Source organism: Pezoporus wallicus, unplaced genomic scaffold, assembly GCF_028554395.1.
Source record: "Pezoporus wallicus isolate ANWC-B61680 ecotype Strahan unplaced genomic scaffold, APGP_CSIRO_Pwel_v1 scaffold_6446, whole genome shotgun sequence".
Lineage (NCBI taxonomy): Eukaryota > Metazoa > Chordata > Aves > Psittaciformes > Psittacidae > Pezoporus > Pezoporus wallicus.
Genome location: NW_026636264.1, coordinates 840872 through 865484, shown reverse-complemented (window position 1 = coordinate 865484; position 24613 = coordinate 840872). Strand labels below are relative to the sequence as shown.

General features: G+C 39.3%; 1 protein-coding gene across 4 annotated transcripts in view; it reads right to left on the bottom strand.

Annotated features, from left to right (window-relative positions):
• Positions 1 to 24613, bottom strand: part of ATP8A2 (ATPase phospholipid transporting 8A2) — a 323111-nt gene that overhangs the window by 144328 nt on the left and 154170 nt on the right. For all 4 annotated transcript variants that reach the window (XM_057399592.1, XM_057399594.1, XM_057399593.1 and 1 more), the window contains 2 exons: positions 5792 to 5975; positions 1503 to 1613 (listed from right to left, as the gene is read on the bottom strand). In XM_057399592.1, coding sequence (XP_057255575.1) covers positions 1503 to 1613; positions 5792 to 5975 — 295 coding nt within the window. The remainder of the gene's footprint in view (positions 1 to 1502; positions 1614 to 5791; positions 5976 to 24613) is intronic.

Sequence of the window (24613 nt, the reverse complement as noted above, 5' to 3'; positions counted from 1 at the left end):
TTTCAGAAAGAAAAACATAAACCAAATTTTGGATATCTAAGCATGCTAAATTAATTTCAGATCTGTGAAGGTGGCTTCTACAATAGGAAAAGAACTCAACTGTGAAATCTCAGCAGTATGAATGTAAATTTACAGAGAACCTGGTTAAAGAGTTGGACCACAGCCAAGACTTGAATGCTTAAACTTCAGAAAAAAATTAGCTCCTCATCTTATTTCACAAGTCTAACGTAACGTTAGAGCCACCCTGCTCCCACCCACTACAGCCAAACACTCAGTATTTTGATGGCATAGGGCAATCCTCTTGTAGCAAACAGACTAATCCATGTTTAAATGATAAAAGCCAACATCTAATTCAGAAATAGAGGAAAACCAGAGCAAGCTAGTGGAAAATAGTTGTTCTTTAAGAGCCTAAATCATGCATAAAAGATGATCATACCCTGAGGGAGTCAGGTATAGACACACTGACCATGATATGATTCACTGCATAGTAAAACATTACTTACCCACTATCCCCTGCAATCACTATAACTAGCTGCCTAATTATAAATGCTCTAATTTTCTTATCTGTTAACCTCATTCATGTCTGCTTAATTACAGAAAGAGACAGAAAACCTCATATATACACATAGGCATACAGAAATAAAACTGATGAACAATGTGGAAATTGCTGTACCAAGTGACCACCTGAGTATCAAGTGGCCAACCCACTGAGTTCAAGTTCCTCATCTGTTTCTAACAAGGCAACCGCATGTAATAAAAATCCCTTCCCTCTCATCCTTCTTAATTCAAGACTATCCTGAAGCATAAGAACTATACTCCTATCTAAGCAGGCTGAAATGCAATGTATTGATGTTCATAACAGTATGTAGCCTCTTTAAAATCCAGTTTCACTACTTGACATCTGTAGGAAATTAATTTTTCAAAACACAGTCAGTTACATTTTAAATACTAAATAAAACATCCTGAATCATTTTATAATTTCAGTGGCATCATCGGGTAAAATTACACCCTCTTTTTCCAAAAAAACAAAGTTGAATGTCAATTCCAGGTAAGCTATGGTCTTTATAATTTGGAAACAACAACTGTAGTTTTTGCCTACTTTATTGTTTGCTTATAGAGTTCTCCCCGATTGTATTAAAAGGACTTTTGATTTAATTTTAGCCCCAAATTAAAAAGTTGAGCAAATATAAGCTCTAACTGAAATGTTTCCATGAACACAGAGAAGCTTTCAATCAGAATATTTGCATAGAAGGAATGAACTTCATCTCCAACATCTCATATCCAAGGCTTCAGTGTACCAAAACCATCAGTTTTCCTTTCGCAAATATTAAAACATTCAAGTGAATTAACTTAATCTGAGGAAGGAAACAGAATTTTAAGTTGTTACACATGGAAAAAAAGTCACTCTTTTTAGCTCAATCCATTGGGATGAGTTTTTCTTTTTACAAGAGTTGATTTGAGCAGTAAGCAGCAGTAAGACAAATCCATTTCATTACTCTTACCTCAATAATATATAAAACCACATTCTTGTAGAAGCAATACAGTATGCACTTGGTAACTCGATTGTAACTCCAAGCTCCATGGACCAACAACAGCTTCTCCAAGTAGGAAAACTGAAAGAGAGAAAACAAGTTCTCAAATATATGGAGAACTGTTGTAAGCATCTGCTCACAAAGAAAAAACAACAAAAAAAACAACAACCAAAAAAAAAAGCAACCCTCAGATCAGTTATGAAAGTTGTTCTTCAAGCACAGTATTTAAATTGTTCAGCAGAATATATATACAAAACCCAATACATCAAATCTTTACAGGAAAACCCTTTTTTTTTTAGCAAAACACAAAACATCTCGATTTTTTTTTTTTTTTTAATCTTCTTGACTGGCTTCGAACTGCAAGATGACTTCAGTTGGCATTCCTATCTTGATAGCCAAATCAAGCAGTTAACATAATTTAGCCCTGTAGATTGAACAAATGTGAACTTCTCATTTCACAGTGAAAGAAGATTCCTGTGTTTGAGGGCTTACAAGGTTCAGAATTTCCTTTCTCTGTGTTAAACGAACAGTCTGCTCATTAGAACTGTCTTGAGCTGAAATCAAATGCAAAGGGGGGGAAACACAAGTCAAAAAATACATGCATAGTCTTTTATAGAGAATGAATACATATATTAACATTCCCAGCCCACAAAACATATGCAGTTGTGTTAAATAAAGCGTCCAAAATATTGTATAAAGCAAGAAGGAACATTTGCCAAAAAGGGCAAGTAAACGAATCTTGTAAAAATGGCCACGTTAATGCTAGTCTGAACCACAGATACAGTTCAGATTCAGTTTGTTAATTCAGCAGTTTTGAAAATGGACTTTTATGGAAGCAGTCTCACAGTGCAGCCTAGGAAAAGCGTTATTTCCTACTCTTGGCTTTGTCAGTGAACTTTGCTATGTCCTGCAGCATTCCTTTTTTGTCCAATTAGAGACAGCTCAAACTGGTGACTAGATTTACTGTTCAGCACTCACGTATCTGAAGGGTTCTTGGGCACTAAAGTGGGACCATCATTTGCTTTCCTTCCTTTTCCATGAAGTGACTGGATAGGAAAAGATTGACTTCCTAAATTTAGATTCTAGATCATTTATTTTAACCAAAACATATTTGAAATTGAAAGCCACAGTAATGAATCAGGACTGTTGAGATACAGCCTACATGCTCACATGACTTCCAGCAAATCACTGAACCACAAGTCCTGTAACAACAGCCTCTCTCCCATGCATCAGCAACTCAGATCTGTTAGGATATGCCAGCAACAAAAAAGGAGAGAAAAGATTTACAGTTCAGTCTCTGCCGAACTTGAGTCAGGACTGAAAGCGGGACACTCACAAGTTAACCTATTAGACACCTAATGCTCTGTTAATATGCATCACAGCTACAACTTTTGTCATCAAAATTCACTAACAGAATTCACTAACAAAAAGCATCAGCAGTGATGGGAAACTTGCTACTACATCCTGACAAGTCACCCCAAACACACACCCTAGAAGCTCCTCTCTGCTGAGTTTCATGAGTGATGGCTGCAAGTCTTCTCTGGAGCTCAAGGTAGGGAAAAATCCTGCCACTTGTTGCTCTCTTGGCTGTACTCTCATGAAAATGAGTTTGCTGCACAGCACAGTAAGGGAGATATTAGTAACCTAAGTAACACACCTCTGAGCCTGTTCACATTGGTGTAGAGTACCATTAAGACAAAGCAGGGAATTAAATTTGTTTTCATGCTGGTCACTGAAATGATGCAAATGCACTGCTACTGCTGCACTTGAGCAACTGTAGGGATAGGGCTGTACTAAGACACCACCCTTGTTTGGACACTACTGTATTTAGAGAGCTTTAAAATCAGAAGGGAACATTATGACCATCTGGCCAGCCTACCTGCGAAACAGCTCTAAGTTTTCACAGTCGTCTCAGTATCAAGCCCAGCAGAACTTTTTTTAATACAGAAATTATCTTTTAGACAGATACCCCCCATCTTGACTGAAGGATGAGGTGACGCCATGTTGTGGGGCAGGGGGAGATTAAAACAATGAAAATGCATCCAAAATGCAAGCCAAATTTTCCAAAGAAAACTAAAACATGAACATTTGTTTAAGAAAGAATTTTCCCTAGTTAAGACACCAGATACTCTCTGGATTAAGATGACAAAGCTTTTCACTGAGGAAAAGTTATTAAATTCTACTACTGTCTCTCCAAACAGTTAGGTCATTTGATTTGGGAATTCTCTAAATATGGATCACTGGTGTACGATCATTTCAAGGGAAAAGGATGATTCAAACAGATGCTCCTTGCACCTGTGGAAGCTATTTGGAGTAGAGTCAGACACAAGTTGCCTTTTTATTTTTGTTTGGTTTGTGCTTTGATTCTTCCTGGAATCCTAAATGAGCCTATATAGAGACTTTCTCCTCTATAAGTGCCTTCTTCTGGCACCACTGCATTTGAAATACCATTTGAACATGAGATGCTACATTATAGTGGTAGTCTTAAATTACTCAATAAGAACACACTCTGCCTTCAAGGCATGCACATACAGTAATGCTTTAGTGGGAGTTACATGTCTTTGCTGAAAGAAATATACCCCACAGAGATCAAGTTTTTCTTTTGAATACTTTGAAACACACGTTACCATACACTATTAGTCTCCTGTACAGGAGGGATTCATTTATATGTTTTCTAATCAGCACAAAGCTCTTAAACACAATCATAAGAAGTACAGTTCCACAGTGTTTTACTAATTTTTGAAAGTCAAAGTTCTGTGCTGGTGTGATCAGCTTTTACTTCATCTTGAAAGAAGACTCATTCCTATTGTCAGTAACTCCCTGACTGGAATTAAAACCAGCAGCAACTTACTTACACATTCTAACACTAAATCCAAAGAGAAGAGATTTTGTTAATGCAAAAGCAACACATGAACATGGAATTACTTCTTCAGATTCAACATTATTGTAGCTAACACAAAAGGAACTCCGTGTATAGGGCTCTCTATGGACAAATCTCGCACTGCTAATGCTTACTTATTAAAATGGAAGTAATAAATGATCTGAGGAAGTATAAGTAAAAAGCATTCAATTACATTATCCAGCAGAAGCAAAATACAGTCTACAGAAGTTAAAAATGAGAAAGTCATTACAGGAGACCACGGACTTTATGATTATGGCAGTTCCTATAATGCTATGCATTTGGAATATGTTACTATTTATGCTAGAATAAGCCCTTGTTACTAATAGCATAAATGTTACTATTTATGCCAGATACAGCCTAAAATTTTCAAGATAAATTTGGTGAAAGGTCTCAGTTACACAAGCTTGAAACCCAAAGCACTTCATCAGGCTGCAAAGAAGTGCAGCAATACAACACTGCCACTTTGCTTCCCAGCAGGGTTAACACAATAAACGTGTGCAAACAGCAGCATTATCTGTGCCTTTTCAAAACCTCACCTTCCACTGAAAGCATTAAAAGATGATAATATTTCATATCACTTGGTAGAGCAAATCTGCCTTCACCCTGCCAGAAAGGACCATCAACTGGTGTTCACAGATCCCTGAAGAGACAGCAGCTCATCTCTGCTTCCTGTCAGCTGCTCTTGCCCTGCTACCAGTCTCAAACAGACAGAACACCTCGGCTGTAAACGGCACTCAGAGGACGTTCAGCAACTGAAGCATCTCCTTCCTTTCTTACATTTCTTTTTAAGTCTTTAGTCTACATCTCTGTTTTAACAAAAGCGGCTTTTTAGTCTCCTCTTTAGCTGAAGTAACTGGTGCTGAATTTAACAGGATTAGGTGAAAGAACTCACCCAAATAACATCCGGAATAACACACCTAGGGTGAAAACGCCGGCCAGCTCTAAACTTGTGACCAGTTCTTGGATAAACCATGGGGGTGGGAAGAATTTAAAGAGACACACCTCAAAGTAAGAATTTCCAAACAGCCAAACTTTTACACACGTGGTTATAACACCTACTCACAGTAAGAGAAAAGGGTTTGCACCAAAGAATCTTACTGAAGGACCAAGACATTGCACAGCTGTCAGAAGGAAACAAACTTTGAGGGGAGGTGGAGCTCTGCCCTGAATAATACAAAATTATAATAATGAATCCCAAAAATACGTCCAAAATACTTGCTGCAGACAGCTGTCTCAAAAAGGAAACAAAGGAAACACGCTCCTAGCTTGAGGGCTAGGAGAAGCCACCAAGCACTACATGGCTGCACAACGTATTTCTGATAACAGGATAAGGCAGTTGCTCTTTTTTGCCTCTGACCTGTGCAATAGCGTAATCCGAGCAATTGGTTGCCTGCATGCCCTCATTGCCACTGATGCCCACTCCAACATGAGCTGTCTGGATCATTCCCACGTCATTGGCACCATCCCCAATGGCAAGTGTTATGGCATTGACGTGTTTCTTGACCATGTCTACTATTTCAGACTTCTGTAGAGGAGATACTCTGAAAAGGAGAGAAAAAGGTGTCAGTTTCTCACATGCTGAGCTATATGCCTTTCCCAAAAGGACAGCTGTAATCTACATTTAGAAGTAATCAAAGGGCAGTTGCTGGGAAGTTTCTTTATTCAACAACTAAGCTTCAGAAGCTGTGCCAAACTATTTCAAAAGGAGAAAGTAGTTTTAAAAATAGTTTCACATTTATCTACTTGCTCTTATTTTATGCAAAAGAGACCAGATATGAAAGGTTTTAAAGCTTTGTTTTGCTCTCTCAGCCTCACCCAATGCACTTCAACATAACCAGTGACATTATACTGGGAGCACTGGAGAAGAGAGTTTCCTCTGTATACAACAGCTTATGGATTAGCAGTATAAGCACCCCCCTGTCTGCTGTCAACAGTGCATCTTCATCCAGGAGAAGAAAGACCACAATTACATTCAGAGAGTAAATCAGAGACATTCTCAGTGGTTTGGCAAGAGGAACTGCAGGTTTACCTTATTCCCCCCAGTTTACCTCTCCATTTGCCAGTCCATCTTTCCAATCTCAGACTACGCAGTTAGATCAGAAAGAATAAGACCTCTCTCTGATCTCACACTTACCCTGCACACTGGTACAGCTCTGACTTCAGTGATGATATTACTCAATTCCAATTCAAAATCAAAAGGCTGACTTAATGACATCTGAGTATTCCTATCAGTTTTAGTGGTAATTACATTAACCTGATCATTCCCTCATTAGGCATCAGTTCCAATTCAATAAAAATTCATGGAATTCAACAAAGCTCAGCTTAGTCTAAATCAGGGAGAAGTGGAAAAATACTCAGGACCAGGTTACAAAATTGGATAAGACACCCAAAATGCCCTTTTTTTTTTGTCATGGGAAAGGTGGATCAGGTTACCAAATCACATGAAGTATTTTGGAAATACCTACATGTAGATTAAATATTTCCATTCTAACCCCATCTGTATAAACAACCCTAATTCCTTTCCCCATCAGTTTTAGTTAAAGTTCCAAATTATTCCATATTTCCTTAAATAAAGCTTTAGACAAAACTTTTCCACATCTCAAGTCAGCCACATAACACTCAACAAAAAGAATGTAACTGATATCTAAAAGCTTTACTATTGAAATAGGGAGAGAATGGGGAGCTTGGGGAATGGGCGAGACAGAGGGTTTTTTACATGGCATTTTTTCCAGAGTCCATATCCTGCGGGAGCAACTTACAGAGCCTTTAATACACCCAGATGGATTAGTGCTGATCAAAAAAAGCAGAGTTGTCTTGTTTAACATTTTGTTTTATGGCCTTGATTTTGTTTAGTGCTGATCACCTCAAAATAACTTGATGAGTAACTGGGGGAGAAAGACCTCCTAAGAAAAAAATTGCTGGGCTCAAAATCCACATGTGAACTAAACCACCTGAGCAGTGTAGCAGCTGCCCTGTTCCTAAAAGCTGAAAGCAGGAAAAAGTTGACTGAGCCATAAAATTTACTTAAAACCATTGGATGGATTTATTAAGCACTCAGCTACCTGGCAAGAAAAACACTACTTGGCACCGTAGGGGCCCAGTTAAATTACCAACACAAAACCCTAACACATTAACCAGCCTATGGTGCATGAAAGGTGTTGGTTTGTAATTGTAACTTACACACAATATACATTTGATGCAGAATATAGTCTGCACCAAATTTTCTCTCATACATACATACCTGCACACACCTCCCTTTCTCCCCACCCCTTCACATAAGAAAATACTAAAGTATGGAGAAAGGAGTCAACAAGGACTTCAAGCCATAAAATGGGAACTCCTGAGGGATTCAGAGCCAGTTCTGGAGGGATGGATTGACAAGTGCACAGATCCCCATTACCAGCCCCAGGGGCATCTCCAGTGCACAGGACCATATACTTTTACCAGTCCCCTCGTGCAGTTATTTCATTTCAGCTGAGCACTGTGTGTATCTGCTAACATCCTCCCTGGGCATGATCCTCTCTCAGAAGTCCAGTTTGTGTTCATTTAGTTTTCAGTTACATGCCAATAGAAATAGCTAACAAGTTCCCTGGTTTCAAATATGCTTAAAGTAACACAATGAAAAGAGACAGACTGCAAACAACATCTCTGATTCTGTAGTTTAAACTAGCAGCTTGTCTACAGACGTTTCAGACATGACCAGAATGTGGCAGAGATGCTCAAGCTTGTTCTAGTTCAATTTACCTGCAACATGTCAGGCAAGCTAACATAGCTTGTATTGACTTCTGCGCCTGCAAGAGTACCTGTGGCTTCAGATTTAAAGTCAACTTTGCCATTAATGACCCATTATTTGTCAAATCAACGGAATGCCCCAATATAAACACATTTATCAAATACTACATAATGTACACTTCTACTGCTTTTACTGTCATGACCAAATAAGGTTAATTACACCCAGTTATTTACTAACATCTTCATATGCCTAGTAAGGCTAAACAAGCTACAGGAAACATTAGATATATCCTTTATGCACCAAAAATATTTCTGCACTTGGTTTAAGATGAAATGTAAAACAAGATTCCAGAACAGTGTTCCTTGATCACAGTTGTCGGTTCTAAACAGAAGCTTTATAGCAAGCATCTTCTGTGACATTCCCCCCCCATCAAGTACAGTCCCAAACATGTTTTGCTGCACAGAGTATATTAACTACAAGTTGTGAATTAAGATGGCTACTGGTTTCCTGAGGGGTTTTACTCCCCTCCTCTCCCAACTCACTGTGCCTCCAAACCTCTTCTGCTTCTTATAATCTATTTGGTACCAACACATTGCATTAGATGACATTAATCCCCTCTGTCAGATGATCAGAGCTGCAGTCTATTTCAGCACATTTGATAGGCTGTCTACATGAATAACTGGAAGATTATAGTACAGGACACTATTAACCTGCAGCTTCCCCCAGGTGATATCTTGGAAGGGAAGAAGGAATAGCCAAGTTCACAAAGATTTGTGGACAAATGAATAAGTTCAAAGTAAAAAGCATAAGGAAAGAACTGTCTACTTTGGAGAAAATTTTGCAACAGGCAACTAACTACTGGTAATTATCATCTGGTGGAACATCCCTGGCTTTCACTGCAGAGCTCACTGCAGCAATATGAGGATGTAATCCTGGCCTTGACAGACACCCAAATAAGAGTTAACATGTACAACTGATGTTTCGCTCATCTAAATCTCCTGTTTGCTCATGTATTCATTCACTGGTCAGACAGCAGGGCTTCTTAGAAAGGTTCTTAGAGTGCAACTCAAAAGAATTGCAAATGTTTGTTTATACACAAGTTATTTTTATTGTCTCTGCTCAAAAGCACCTTTGACAACAGATACGATCAGCTTAGTGTAGACTGATTCTCACTTTTTTTTTACACATACTCCCCGAAAAAATACCCCTCAGGTTTCAAATACCACGATTACAGCTACCAAAACAAATCCGCAGATTCTTGCTCAAACTGCTTCCCCAAGAATATCAATTTAACCTGCTCATGCTGCAGAGAGCCTGAGGTCAAGGCTGTGCCTTTATAAAGTGTTTAGTGTTCAATATTTGTTTGTTTAATATAAAGTGCTCATGAATGACGGAAGGAAAGCACGAAGTTTCAGGCACAGAGCAGACCTGCTACTTGCCCAGCTCTGGGACTTCCAGTAGCCTTGCTCTTGAGAGGGTAAAAGCTGGTATGAAAAAATGGGAGGCTCCCCCTACTCTCAAACTCGATTAGTCTTTATCAGCACCTTTAACAGATTAATATAGAAAGAAGTTTGAATCCTGAAAGAGAGGACTGATGCCTTGGTATCACATTGCTTCCTCTTTAATGGGATGGGTAGAAGCAAGAGAGGGCACAAAACACGATACCTTGGGAAGAATATGGGAGCCCAGAGCCTAAGATCCTCTGAAAGATATGGACCTAATTATCCTCACATCACTTAAATCCATAAGGAAACTGTGGATGGAGGCAGAAGTAAGTAGTTTTCAGATGACACAGTACTTTATTGTTAACTATCGGTAAACACTTTAAGGTCCTTCTTGTACTTAGAGGAAGCTAATATAATAAATAGCACAGCTCATAGCACAGAGAAGCGACACAGCTGTTTTACACAGAGGATGTTATTATAAGTGGCTTCCCACTGACTTCTGCAGATCAGCTCCCAGTGGCTTTAAACCTTGATTTTGTGTTCACTTCTTCAGGCTGGGTACACATGTTTATGAGCAAACTTCTTACCTGATAAATTTTGCCTGTCCAGAAATGCTCTACTCTTGTGGTTTAGGCTTAAGGTAGTCCTGCAAGGAGCAGGAAGCTGGGCTTTATGATCATTATGAGTCCCATCCAGTTTGAGATATTTTGTGATTCTACTCAGCATTTTGCTGGAAGGTTTGTCCAGACTTACTTTATTTCTTTAAGAAGAGAATTCAAGCACAGATGGAGGATCTTCCAGTTCAATTTTTCTTTATCAGGAATACTTAGAGGATAACCAGAGCTATTCACAAATTCCTATCAGCTCTGTCATCACAAAAAAACAACAGTGATGATATTTTCAAAAATTAGTATCAGACATTTTATTTAGAAACCCATTTTGTTTAATAGAAAATTTTTTAAAATGTAGAAAATAAATAGAAAATCAAATATTCATTTTAACCAAGCAAAGCAATGCAATAGAGCTTTAACTTCAATTTCCTTTAGGTACTGCAACTGATTTTAAATCAATCAATTCCCTTACTGCACTCAATCTGGCAAGGCAACTACCCCTCTTATTCCCAGCCTCCAGCTAATATATCAAGATGGATACAGTCACAGATGAGATAGGAAGAACACAATCAGCACAACCAGTCCTATGTCACATAGGTCAGCTACACTCAGCAAGATACTATCAGCAGGAAGTGAAAAACAGTTTCTTAATTCTGTCCTCCACATCTGTATTTATTGCACAGTTACAGACGCATGAAAGCAATTGATGGCAACTGTAAATAATACTTCTCACACAGCCCTAAAACTGCAGTTGCATCATTGAAGGTGCTTCAAAGTATACAAACATAAACCATGGATGGAAAATTAAAGTATTTCACAGAATTATTAATTTTATTTATTGCATTCAAGTCTAAAGAACCCAATGAAGAGAGGGTTCTGCTAGAGAACTACCAGCTGAACTGCCCAACTATATGTGAGACAGACATGATTAATACAGAAAAAGATACGTAAACTTTATTGAAGTCCTGTCATAAGACATAGGCAGAAAAAGACTATCAGTTTTTTATATCCAGGCCATCCTACAGAGCCATGAAGAGAAGGCAGCCCCACAAGTTCTTACATGCCTGAGAAAGGCACAGCTTGATACTGAGCCTAATCTCTGTTCTGTCTACATGCGTTGGGTTTTGTAGGGATTTTGTTGTTTGCAGATGCCCTCCCCAAAATCAAGGAGATGAGAGCATTTCTGTTGAAGACTGAATACTTACTTCCCCCTTCTCCCCCCCCCCCCCCCCCCATTTGATATAAAATACTCTTAAGACATTCTTACCCACACTTTCAAATCTTTAATGTTCATTTGTGAGAAGAGGAAGGCAAGGAAGGAAGCTGTTTAAAGCTCCTTCTGCTTCCATGCTGTAACAGGGATCAAGCACAAAGACATTAATGTATTTAACGTTAAGCATTAATTTGATATTCTACTTCCTTGAAAGGCTTTGTTAATGCAACATCAGAGACCCTTAAGAGCACAGCTTTACTGCAGTGAACATGATTTTACCCTGTCCTATCATAAAATACACTAGTACTTCAAAATGCTCAGTGACCTCATCCTCAGAAACGGCAGAGATGGGAGACAGCCCGGAAAGAGCAGAGAGCTATCAATAATATTGACATTTAAGTGTATGCATTGGTCCCCAGAAGAAGCAGCAAGACAAATTAACACACCACTAAAAGTAATGCTCAGAAAGCAAGGAATGAAACCATGATATCATATTTAGCAGTTTTTAATTACACATTGATTTCTCCTGACACACACCAGGGTGCAGATTTCAGCCATGTGTCATGGAAACAAGGGCTAGTCTTAAATTACAGTCATGATGCTCCAAGATACCTCGGGTAGACTTATAATGGTACAGTAACCCACAAAGAACCAAGACTGAACAAAAGCACATGCACTTCTTAAATCAAAATGATGTGTATTACATTGAATGCTTTTCATTTACTAAGTGCTCTGAATCTCCTTCACCTGCTGACAACCACAATTTCACAGGGACTGGCTCTGGCGCAGTACTTACAACTTTGGAGACAGCACTGAGTGAACTGATGGATAGTTTAGTGTTCATAAAAAGCACCAAAGGAATTCGTCCAACTAAATACAAGTGCCTCCAGCAGAGACATCTCTATCTTCACTAACCGCACCCACTCCTTTTATAGTCAGTGGAGAGAAACAGGCACTTCTGCAGCACAATCCCTCTGGCTTATTTTAGACGTACTTTAAGGGTACAGTCCTCTAATAAGCGCTCTTTTCTCTCCACCACAGTAAAGAAGGCTCAAGGTAACTAGTTCACATGAAAAAGCCTACTCCTGATGAAAAATTACACAGCATGAAACCCATCTTGCATTACTGGAGTGCTAAATACCTTCAAATTAATCAGGTGCATAAGCTTTTTCTCTCTTACTTTCTGATAAGGTAGAAAGTCTGCTTTCTCCCAACACAGGCACCCAATGCTGAAACGACAGACAGACCATGTCCTCCTTCCCTTCTCACAATTGTCACTTCCTGATTGTGCTTGTAGCTCTTGCTAATTTTCTGCAGTAACTTCCTAGTCCCATCTCTTCTGAAGATGGTCACCCATAAATCTTACCAAACCTCTGCTGGCTTCTGTAAGAATCACCACAGCTCCATTGCCCTTGGTCATTTCAGCAGCCATCTCACTTCTCCATACTTACTTTTTCCCCCCCTAGGCAGATCATGCTCCAAACTGCTTCACTGCTTACCTCATCCAAATTTACCAGATTTGTTTCAAGCTTATTTTTTTATTTTAAAGAGTTTTAATCCTATTTCACTTATGAGAAGTCTCATTTAATCTTATTATAGCTAAAACAAAAAATTACTTCAGTTCTTTTTCAGCCTGACATGTCAGTTACACACTTCCTTCTAAATTTCAGGTTATCCAGAATAGGGATATGATGCCTACCATGGCTCTGTCAAAACGCATCCACACACCCCCACGTACAGGCTCACAGAACATGTGAATGGCAATTCTCTTTAATGGTTACCAAAATAGTTCCTTCTGCATCACTTCAGGTATAACAGAAATGCCCTCTTAATATAAAGCTCTCTTTGTAGTTATCATAGACAGTCTTCTGAAGAGGAAGAACTCAAAACTCATTTAGTATCTTTTTACCACAAAAACAAAGACTTCTTTTTTCCTAATTCTGTATCTTTTTTTATGTATATATCACTAAAAAATTTCTCACTTGCATTCCATATTTTGACAACTCATTTGCCATTCACAGTTGCCACTGAAATGATTTCCAGAGGACAAGGACTATGAAATAATCTCTTTATAAGCTTGATTCAATGAATTGAGCAGTGCAATAATAAACAGTGCCCCAGTGAACACAGGGTTAATTTTCAAGTCAGCATCTTCTTCCACTTTGATATCACTGCCTGCATGTTTCTGTCTCGATTGCCCTTCCCCCAACCTTCTTTATGGGGCAAAGATTAAATAGGGAAAATCTATTTTGGAAAACAAATGATCTGCAAAATGATGAGTTGGCATAAACACGGTGCTGAATGGAAGACTATTTTGCATTTTTAACTATAATGGTCACTAGTGGCAACAGCTATAATACATTTTTAAAGTGAAACCAATGTATCAAATTGATTTTGAGCTTCCCTCAGCCCAAGCTGACTAAAGCACATTCATTTCCATGCTAATGAGCCTGAGCAGTTCTCATGCAACAGAAAAGTCAGCCTTTTCTAATGACAGAGCAAAAAAATTTCAGCCTGTTAAACATACAGATTTATAACCTTTATAACCTCAAGGACATGCAGAGAGAGAGCACCCACGTGTTCCACAAAGTTGTTTATAGACTTTTGCAACACATGGTGAAATTAAGTGCCTGTGGGCATTGATAAGCACATTGGCCCATTTAGCAAGGCTCTACCCTGCAATTAAGTCAACAGATGACTCGGTAGAGCCAGGGAGAGAGCCTGCCCCTAGAAGCGGGGCAGCAATGCTGTGGTAGTATCAGACACGCCATGTGGGCAGCGTTGTCTGCTTTGCGCTCACTACAGCTCAGAAAAACAAACTGCAACAGCCTCAGATAGCATTACTTGTATAACCTACTGCTTCTTTCAGGATCATACACCTAAGAAACAAACCACAAACACTGACGTGGTAGGAAGATGAAGGGAGATGTAGCTAGCAGGTAGCTTGCCATTCCAACAGCACTACAAACATTGACCATTTCTTCATTCTGAATTCTAATAACTATGTGTGATTTGTTTTCTCTCCCTCCACAGAAAAAGTCTCCTGGAATTTAAAATGAGAATGCATATAAATGACCAACCTGCAACTATACGCTATTGTTCGAAAGGCCATGATACCCCAATTACATGGTCCTGGAACAGAGACACAGTGTGCAGCAGGGTATCACACCCAGTAATTATCACCACCTATTTATAAAAAGGGAAATGTTCGATTTCAGAATTACCAGTGTACTTCAGAAGTCAGGGTCAAGTTGTATCAGGGAAATAAGATGAGCTCCCCCATTTTTTTTCCCCTGACAACAGCACAGAAATACAAGTTATTTCCCACCTTTCCTTGAGCCCCAGTCTCTACTTAAAAAGAACAAAATGCTAGCAGTGAATTCCCTAAATCTTCAGACATCTAGAAAAAAAGAACGAACCGAGCTTGTGGCTTTCACAATCCCACCACAGGCAGGGGAGTTGAGCATCAGGGAGTTGCAACAAAGACTAAAAATATTCAGACCACTTTCAGATAGAAAAGGCATTGACAACAAGAAGTCAGCCTGGGACCCGATCACTCCTGGTCAACTATCAAACCTGCACTCTGTTCAAAGCCAGGTTAAGTATCAACTTAGAGAAAAACATTCTCAGCACGCTCACTACACTCAAACTCAAGCTGCAAGAAAGGATTTTTACATCAATCTCTAAGTGAGGAAGGGAAAGAGGAAAAAGAAATCAGTAATATTCTAGAGCAAAGGCAGCTATACACTAAGCACATAATTAAATTGAAGCATTAAAATATGGCATCTAGAATAAGGGGGTGCTTTTGTCATGTTCAGTCACCACTTACACTAGCAGTTAATACGACCAAGTTTACATCAAGAAGTTTTAGTAACAGCATCTCTGCCTCTGGCCAGCCACGAGGATGGCCATCTTGCTAACCCTTGAACACATGGTTCCAACACTGTCATATCTTGGTGAATGGTTCTGTATTCAGGTTTAAGATACAGAAATGCCCTGTGGCTTGTGAGAACAACGCTGATTGATATCAGCTGCTTCTGTAAGAGCAAACCAGAAACACACAGACTGCAGAGTGAACACAACATATATTGGTCCCCTGCAACCCTGATTTTCAAGCACCTTTCAAGCGTGAGAACCCTGTTGCAGAGAAGAGCATGTCAAACCAAAGCTGCACACCAGGGGCTGTAACACACGACATTAGCACACTTTGATAGCTATGGCAGCTCTTGGGTAAGAAGAAGCTGACCATGTCCAGTCTCAGCCTGCCAAAACTGAGGAGCAATTGCTTGAACTGACTGTCCCCAGAAGCTTGTCCAAGCATTTTGGAGCCATCCAGGAAGAGTCAGGGGGCTCTTTAACAGTACGGGATGGACAATCACAGTCCAGTGTCCATGCTTACCCCTTAGCACTCTTACTGAGAGTGCACGCACAGCCAGAAGGGTTTAACAAAGAGCAAACACCTTACAAAACACAGCTTCCTGTTTCTTCCAGACTTGCATTGACTTCAGAATTATGCCTCTTTGAAAGCTCCAAGTTGGCCATTCTGCCACTATTGAAAGGAATCTGCAGGGTTTTGAAGAAAATGCAAAGAAACTCTAGTTTTCATTTCCTGTGTGTCACCTCTCGGAGCTGATTCTTTTGCACATATGATTTTTAGTTTCAGTCTCATCCATATTTCTGACCACAAGATCACCCAGAGCTCTGCACAGAACAGCACTCCATGGAGTACTGACAGCCAAAAAAAAAAAAAGTAAAAGTGACAGCTCAAACTAGGCCAACAATTTTGCTGCCTGAACTAGACTAAGAATACAGAACTAGTAGCCATGTTTTGACAATGTCAAACCTTTTCACCTTTTGGACACAAAACACTGCAGTTCCAGTCTTGTTATATACATGCTCATGGTTTCACAGGACATACTTAGTGCTAAATAACAGATGCCAGTACAGGTTGTCCCTTCCATCACTCTTTTTACTGAAGGGGAATAAAGAGACACCTGAACAATTATACGTCAGGATGTTTAGAACAGGAGAGAAAAATCCAGGTGCATTGAAGTTAACCTTTTCCTGAAAGCAAGCAGAAGGATACTGCCTGAAGGACCTTCTTTCCTGGAGAGAAAACCAGCTCTGAAACATTTCAACAGGCATTATAATGAGCCCTTTTCTATTAACTTAAAACTTATCTTTTAAGGTGAACTGCTGGGCACCTGAGTACCTGCATGAAGTACCAGCCCATTACTAGGGGCAGAGAAAACCAAATTTCTTCCATGTCCACTCTTATACCAGATTGGTCTTAGGAGAGAGTTGTTCTCTTCACTGCTACGGTGATTTTAATCACTGGGCTGCTTCAGACCATCAGAACCACAGTAAGGTTCAATTGGATCGTGTCCAAGTCATTAGTGCTAATCAAATGTGAAGTATTAGACTGAGCTACCTTACTGTTGCTAAGGCAACTTAAACTACCCATAGCCTAGGCTATGGCTGGAAGAGCTATATGAGCCAGACTACATGAAACAGCCTAAAAGGATACCATAGAAATTGAGACAAAAAAGGAATTCCCAGAAGGTGAACTGCATTCATTGGCACTTCACTCAAGCAAGATCAGAAGTAAAAAAAAATTAGGAGGAAAAATGATGACTTGTCCAGTGCTGAAAAATTGATGGGCTCTATAGGAAGCAGGAAAGCAGCTTTTGTGAGTTAGATGGGATACTCCTCCACATGTAGCAGAGTATAGGAGTAAGGCTAAATTGATGCCATCTTTTATAAATCCAGTTACAAAAAAGCAAGTCAGCTTACAGTGCCTTCTGTCTAGAGAAAGGCCTGGAGTCTATGCATGCTTACCTGACTTAATGAAATGGCTTTTGTAGCAGCACATAGTCTAATCAAATTGAATTTTATTTTAGTTACAAACTAAGACTTGGAAACCTAAATTCACAAAAACCTGGTCACTATATATCAGAAATTTATAAGCTTAAATATTTAACACACTGGAAAAATTCAAGTAACAGCAATTAATATTGAAATTACAATGCACTGAAAAATTGCATAGCCAAACAGGCTACTGATGGAAAAAGTGAGCCCCTCTTTCAAACATAACCCAGAAACTGGAAAGCTTTTACGACACGTTGCAGAGGCTGGATATAAGTGTCTTAATGTGAAAAGCTGTACTTTTTGAAGGCCTCAGCAGACATACAGTGCCTTCTACAAGCTCCTACTAGCTCTACAGCTACTTTACGCAGCAGGATACAAGGCATAGTAATGTACATACTATCTTTCAATAAACTGTGCCCAAGAGAGACTAGAGAAAGGAGGGGGAAGATGGAGACAATAAACAAGAGGCTGTTCACAAGTCTTCTAAAATCAGATGTGCCAATAGTTTTGGCAATGACAACTGTGTTTGGGAATTCATTGTCAGAGTTCACATGGCACAGCTTGTACTCTAACCACCAAAGCAGCAGGCCCTCTTGCTGGGCTGCCAGAATTCATTTTTAGGGCACTATATTTTCTTAAACTAAGTTTTGAAAAGCCACTTCACTTTGTATACATCTATACAATTCTCTGTACCATCTTTATCCAAGTTGGGTCAGAGCAGTCTTGCTAAAAGATTGCTGGCGGTGATGTGCAAGGCACAGTCAAAGATTACTACCACGCAGTTTCCAGGAGAACTCCGCAACTCTAATCAAACATGAAGGTGGTCAAAACACTCAGTTCATGAAGATGGAGAGATTATATGAGCAGCTCTCCCGTGAGTATAATGGGAAACCATGAAGACTACAGACTGCTAACAGTCTTACACTCACACTTGATCGTGACTTCAAAATCAAAGCTAACACTTTGAATTCAAAAAACTCTGTAAAAACAGACCAAATGCCAAAAAAAGTAAATTACTAAGTCTTCTACATGTGAAAAAAAAAAACAAATTTACATGGAACAGAAAACCTGCTTATTCTCTAAATTTACTTGGCTATAATAATACTGTAGATGTCCTGCTGTTTAATTTTTAGGTCCACAGATTTTATGGTCATTCACATCACTCATATCCAGTATAAATAACGGTCCAAATGCAAGCCAGCATGTTGGAGCAGGGCAATTACTAGCCCAAGTGAGGATCTGTTTTAATGAATTTGAGACATAAGTAATACATCATTCTTTATATAAAATATAGTTCATGGGAATAAGGTCACACATTAAGTGTTCAACTGGCAACAAAGTACCATGAGAGTCCATCCTGCTCAGAACTATCAGTAATCCAGATGCTGACAAAAAAGGACACCATCAGCACATCTGCAGATGACACTGAACAAGGAAAACTAGCTTACAAGGAATTGCAGCGCTTTTAGTCAAAGAAACCTTGAGGAATTCAGAGAATGAGCCCAAGTGCACTGTTAGGGTGATCATAGCACATCATTCAGGGTAGTGACTCAGTACACAAATGTGACCAGGACAAAGAAGTTACTGTCAGCTCTCAGCACATGTGAGGCAACATCTTCTCATCCAGGTTTAGACCCAAGTTGAAAAGAGAAGAGAAACTGGAAAGACACCAGCAGAGAATTACTAAGATGGTCAGGGGTCTAAAAATACACTGTAAGAAGAGGTGTCACCTGGGCTTGTGCAGATAAGGAGTATTTTAACAACAACAGTGTACTACTGCTGAGTTATTTGAAACTCTCCTGACATATCAAATAATGTAACAATGGACGACAGCCACAGACTGCAAACTGGGAGGTTCAGGTTGGATACTATGGATGGTTTCACAAAGGTGTTGAGCAATGGAAAAGATCTGACAGAGGGGTTGGGGAATCTTTGCCCATAAACATTTTCCACAGCTCAGCTACCAAAAATCATGACTGACACATTCTATTTTGGATGACAACCCTGCACTGAGTAAGAGGTTGGACTAGTCCTTCAGAGGTCCCTTCCATCTAAACTGTTCTACACCCAAAGTCTCAGTTTAGTGACAGTAGAGGCACATCCCTACTAAGGGACTAATATGGTCCCCGAAGAGAGTTCCCATGTGGTTCTGTCACACAGCAAGGCCTGAATTTCTAACAAGGATGCTTAGTACACATGCTGCCTTGTGTGCTAAAGGTCTCCAGTGAGACACAGTATAACTGGGCACTGCAGTGGAGAAGTGACCTCATCTCCTTCCCTTACATGTAGTCATCATCCCATGTTATTGGAGCACTTTCTGCAGGTAAACAGTCTTCTCCTTCCAGCCTTGCCTTTTCCTCATCCATCAGCACTTCAGACTCTTCTCACCATCATACCATCCCCTTTCTTTTGCCTGAATAACCGACTGATGTTTAAGTTATTTCTACAACTTTGTGCATCATTACGTTAACGTCAGGGTTTTTTAACAGTGGATACATTAGACTTGGCAACTTTAAGTTAACAACGCTTTGGGTAGACACTATAAAATGTCTTGGTTATTTTTATGCCACAGGCTCCTCAGAAAAGAAAAAAAAATACATCTGGTATAAAAGCCAATCCATCAAAAGAAATAAACAGATCTCTTGAGAAAGCTAGACAGCCAGCACAGACTCGACAGAAACTGCTCTGATCCAGCAAGAAAGTTACACATGGGAAAGATTCCTTCCAAAAGGGTCCATTCTCAAAGACTTACATTTTTTAGAAGCGCTCTCCACATTAAAATGTTAATTTTTGCTAGATTTAGAAATAGTAATCTCATCAGTACACATCTGACCATAACCCAGTTTTCAGAGGAAGTCAGACCTTGTAGCAACAGATATTTTGAGTTCCCCCCCACACACACCTGTGCTAGATAAAAGGAAATTGAGAACTAGATCTAACAGCCTTAATTTTAGAAAACTCATCAGGAATAAATCGAACTGAAAACTGACCATTAAACTTACTTCCGTCTAACAGTTGCTATGAAATTTTAGCATACATATTATAGTTAGAATCTTCTTAAATGCTATGTCACATATTTGTGTTTCACTGCTAAGAAGAAAATGTTTGACTGAAGACACAGAGGTTCTAAGAAAAACAAAACCGTCTTCAATTGCATTGTGCCATAATTACCATCGCCACTGCTAAATTCTGTATTAAGATTTCCCAGCCTTTTCTATGAGCCATACTTTTATTCTTCTCTATCCCTTCCTAAATTTGATTACGTATCTATGACATCTATAAAACAGCATAAATAAGACTATTAGGAAAGCCACAGATGCATTTTAAGTGGCTCTTTACTCAATTTAATAGCTGACAGTAATCACTATGAGCCCAGTCTAAACCTAATCCTTCTATGGATGTTATTATGCTGAATAAGGTCCAAATGATCAGACAGTCCTCTATAGACCTGGTTTCTCCCAATAAGTTCATCTTAAGTTTCCAAGCAAAGTTATATCCACATGCCATGCAGAAATTCTGAATATTTAGCACTGGCAACTGCTCTTGCATTATGGAATGCAGCAGTAACGAAAGATATCTACTCAATTGTGCATGCTAACCCATGAATGAAGCAAACCATCACAAGAGTCACCAAGACTCCTCTTCCCATCTGAAGCATTTGCCTAGTTGCTAGAGAGACTGAAGAATAAAATTTTTTAAGAAAGAGGAGGGGGAGGAGGGAACTTTTCCCAACCATGTAACTCAAACTGGAATAACTGCTATTTCAAATATACGCGGGTCAGAAATAGCAGCACAGCTCAAAGCAGCTGTGGTCATACTGTTTACTCTCCTTTTTGACATAAAAGCCCTTTTTCCTCTGTGAACAGTTCTTAATGCAGAAACATCTAAATGCATGCTAATGCCCAACAGAGCTGTAACTTCCTTTGATTGATTCAACAGTACTGAAAGTACCAGGGAAAAAGATCAAACCAAGTATTATACAAACAATGAATGTCTTCAATATGTTATGTGTCAGAATGAAAGCTGAAAGGATCTGAACAAGCCAGCTACTAATGTCTTACACGGCTCTGAAAGTGGCAGCGTTCTTAAGTGCTTGCAGATAAAAGTGTTTTTCTTAAGTTGTGACACCAATTTATAGAGCTCTGTAATATAATGAAAGTGCTTTGATTTAACATGATTTATGAAGCAAAAGCCCTTCTGGTGTCTTCAGGAAAAGCACAGGAGTTTACAATAAACACAAGATAATTAAGTAATTTTGCAGCCAGTTACTCTCCTGAAACCACAATTAGGAAAATAAACATGGCCTCCCCTGTTTCCTTTGTATGCTGTTTAAAAACCCTTCTTCTGTCTTCCATTCCACTGACTCACTTTTCTTTCAACAGCCTCTCACTGGAGGGCTTCCAGTGACAAACTTCTCTGGCATTACTTTAGGGAAGACATTTTCATCTTACAACTAGTCCCAGTAACCTGTTTTTCTACAAGGCTGCTATAGTGTTTACAGAAGAACACTAAGACACACACAAAAATAAATCTGAACAAATGGTCTATAACTCCTTCAAGTGTGTCACAAGCAGTATAAACTGTGGTGTAGTGTGTTACATTTCACCCTCCCAGGGTTCAGCATGATCTTCTTGTTTTGGGTTTGTTTGTTTTCTGATGTTTACTCTGTAATTGGAAATTATTCAGTTGCTAGGAAAACAAATTCCTGGACTGACAATGTCCCACATGTGCAAAACATAAGGATAAATTAATTGTTCCTTGAGATATAGACAGATGACTAAGTCCATTTCAGCAGGCAGGGATAAAGCTAGAGAAGATGGAGGCATTTTGTCCTCTGGGTAACTGGTAGAAGCAACAACAGGAATAGGATTTAGAAACCAGAATCCACTGTTCTGTCCTCAAGTAGCCCAACAGGAGATGGGTAGTGCACCTTACCTCAACCTGATCTCCCACAGTCTAAAGAGGACGCTTAAACTAAGCCTGCTTCATGGGGTACCTTCAGTATGCATAACAAAGCTAGCCCATAAAAACATCTTAGACAAATTCAAGATAGGTACTCGTCAGGCTTAGTCTTTCTGGCCTTGCCTAGGACATGACTAGCTAGAAGTCATTTGTTCACAGACCTTCAGCACACCAGCTATTAGGCAAGGCTTTGGAGCAAATCGTATTTCTGGACCTAGGAATCTCAGCTCCATGTAAGGAAATTGCTCAGCTATGTCCAAAAAGACAGCACCTTTAGAAATCCGCTAAACAAATTAAAACCCTGATGGCACCCAATGAAATCACCAGGATATAAAAGCAAAAGGAGATACTTTTACTGCACAGTAAATAACATCTCTGTCCAGGGTGAGATTATAGACTAATCTCTAATTTGGATTAGGGTTTAAATACATACAGAGAGAAAGACTTAAAATCTAAAGAAAGAAAAAAAAAAAAAAAGGCATTATGCAACCAAGATGCAGACACAGCTGCTGGCAACAGATCTCACATTCACTAATCATGTACACATTCCCAAGGCAGCTACTACAGGTCACTATTCAAAACAAAAACTGGATTAGATTGGGTCTGGTCCAATCTAGACACTCATATATGAAACCAGGCTTAAGATCATTACCTGACAACTACAGCAAATGTAAGTTTCTGTATGTATTTATCACAAGCCAAAGACCAGCTAACATGTAGTATTATCCACTAAGTTTGGAGATAATCATACTAAAAACCTCTTGGAAGAGAAAAGGTGACGTATTACACTCCTGCACTGCAGGCCTCCTTTTGCTCTTGTTCTGTTCTAAGCTTGACTACTCAATTTTTGTAAACCATATATCTGAAGGGTGTAGTGATCTTAAAAATCAAATCTAGATCTTCACAATCTAATTCCATTTCACTGCATGCATACCACAGGTCCTCCTCTTTTACTTCAGCAGTAAGAGACAAAACTAAGAACATACAACAGCAATGGAATGTTTTAAAAAGAATATTCAGGCTTTGACAGACTATTACTACGAAGGAAATCCTCTCAAAAAATAGGCAGCATAGGAAAAAAAAAACCAAACAGAATCCACACCTACCACTATTCCTAAAATGTCAGACAGCTAAAAAGGAGAATTAAATTCTTCATCTACATAATTCAGTATTTACTGATATTTTTCTTACTTCAGTGGCAGTTGTCTTACATGCCTAATTGAGCTAACACACTTCCAGAAGGCAAAGCACATGGGAAAGACAAAGGGATACAAAGCAAAATCCCGAGAAGCTCTCACCAGGAGAGAATAACAAAGACCTTATTACACCAAGATTCCCTTCCGCAAGGGCTCACAAATGGCCTGCAAGTGTCTCAGTACTAACCGTACTACGTGTTCTATGACAAAATGTTGGGCACCACTATGTAACTGAAAGACTTGGAGATCAATCTACCTACCTTGGTTTGGATAATCGCATCCATTCATTACTCCATTTGGACAGATGTCAGAGGGTGCTTCAATCCACACACCGCACAACAAAATTTGCATCAGGCAATCTGATTTTTCCTGCTACAGAAAATTTCCTGTTTGTCTCCTTTCATAGTCTGCTTGACTGCAGCTCCTCAGTTTTACTATCAAAATATCTTCTAAACAGAAAATGCTTAGTGAAAACAGCCAATTACTCCACTGAAGAATACTTTTTTCTTCTGCTGCACAGACTTCTAAGTGGGAAAAGAACCTGCGTGAAGCTTGGCTTTCAACACAGCACCATGAAGAGCAGCGAAAAAGCTTACTGCTTCCTGAACACAGGAAATAAATACTCCTCTCAGTGCTCCAGAATCCCAAAGAAGCTTCCAGATGTGCAATAAGGCAACTTGATGGTTTCTGCAAGAAATGCACCAACTAACACCATATTTTAGGAAGCACACAGTAAGATGATGAGGATTAGTTTTGTCCAGTTCGTTATTTCTCTCCTATTCCTGAAAGAGAACTGTAAAGTTTCCTCAATCCAACTTGTTGACATAAATGAAGACTTTTTAGAAGGGCAATACATCTAATGCCACAGTGAGCCTGGAAGCTGCTCTGGCACACCTATGTACCACTGATGTTTGCTGTGTCTGCTGAAATCTCATTCCACTCCCACTAAAAGTCCTGGCTTATGAAAACAAAGAAATTGATAGAAATCAAAGTTTCTCTGAAAGTTTAAGCAAAGGAAACCACACTGGCCCCCAAAGGGATTAAAATTTGGAAAGGCCAGTTTGATCCAGAGAATTGAGTGATCACGGAAGAAAGTGATTATTCCCATTATAATATGTTTACACCAGATTTTGGCCAGATTCCCACTCACA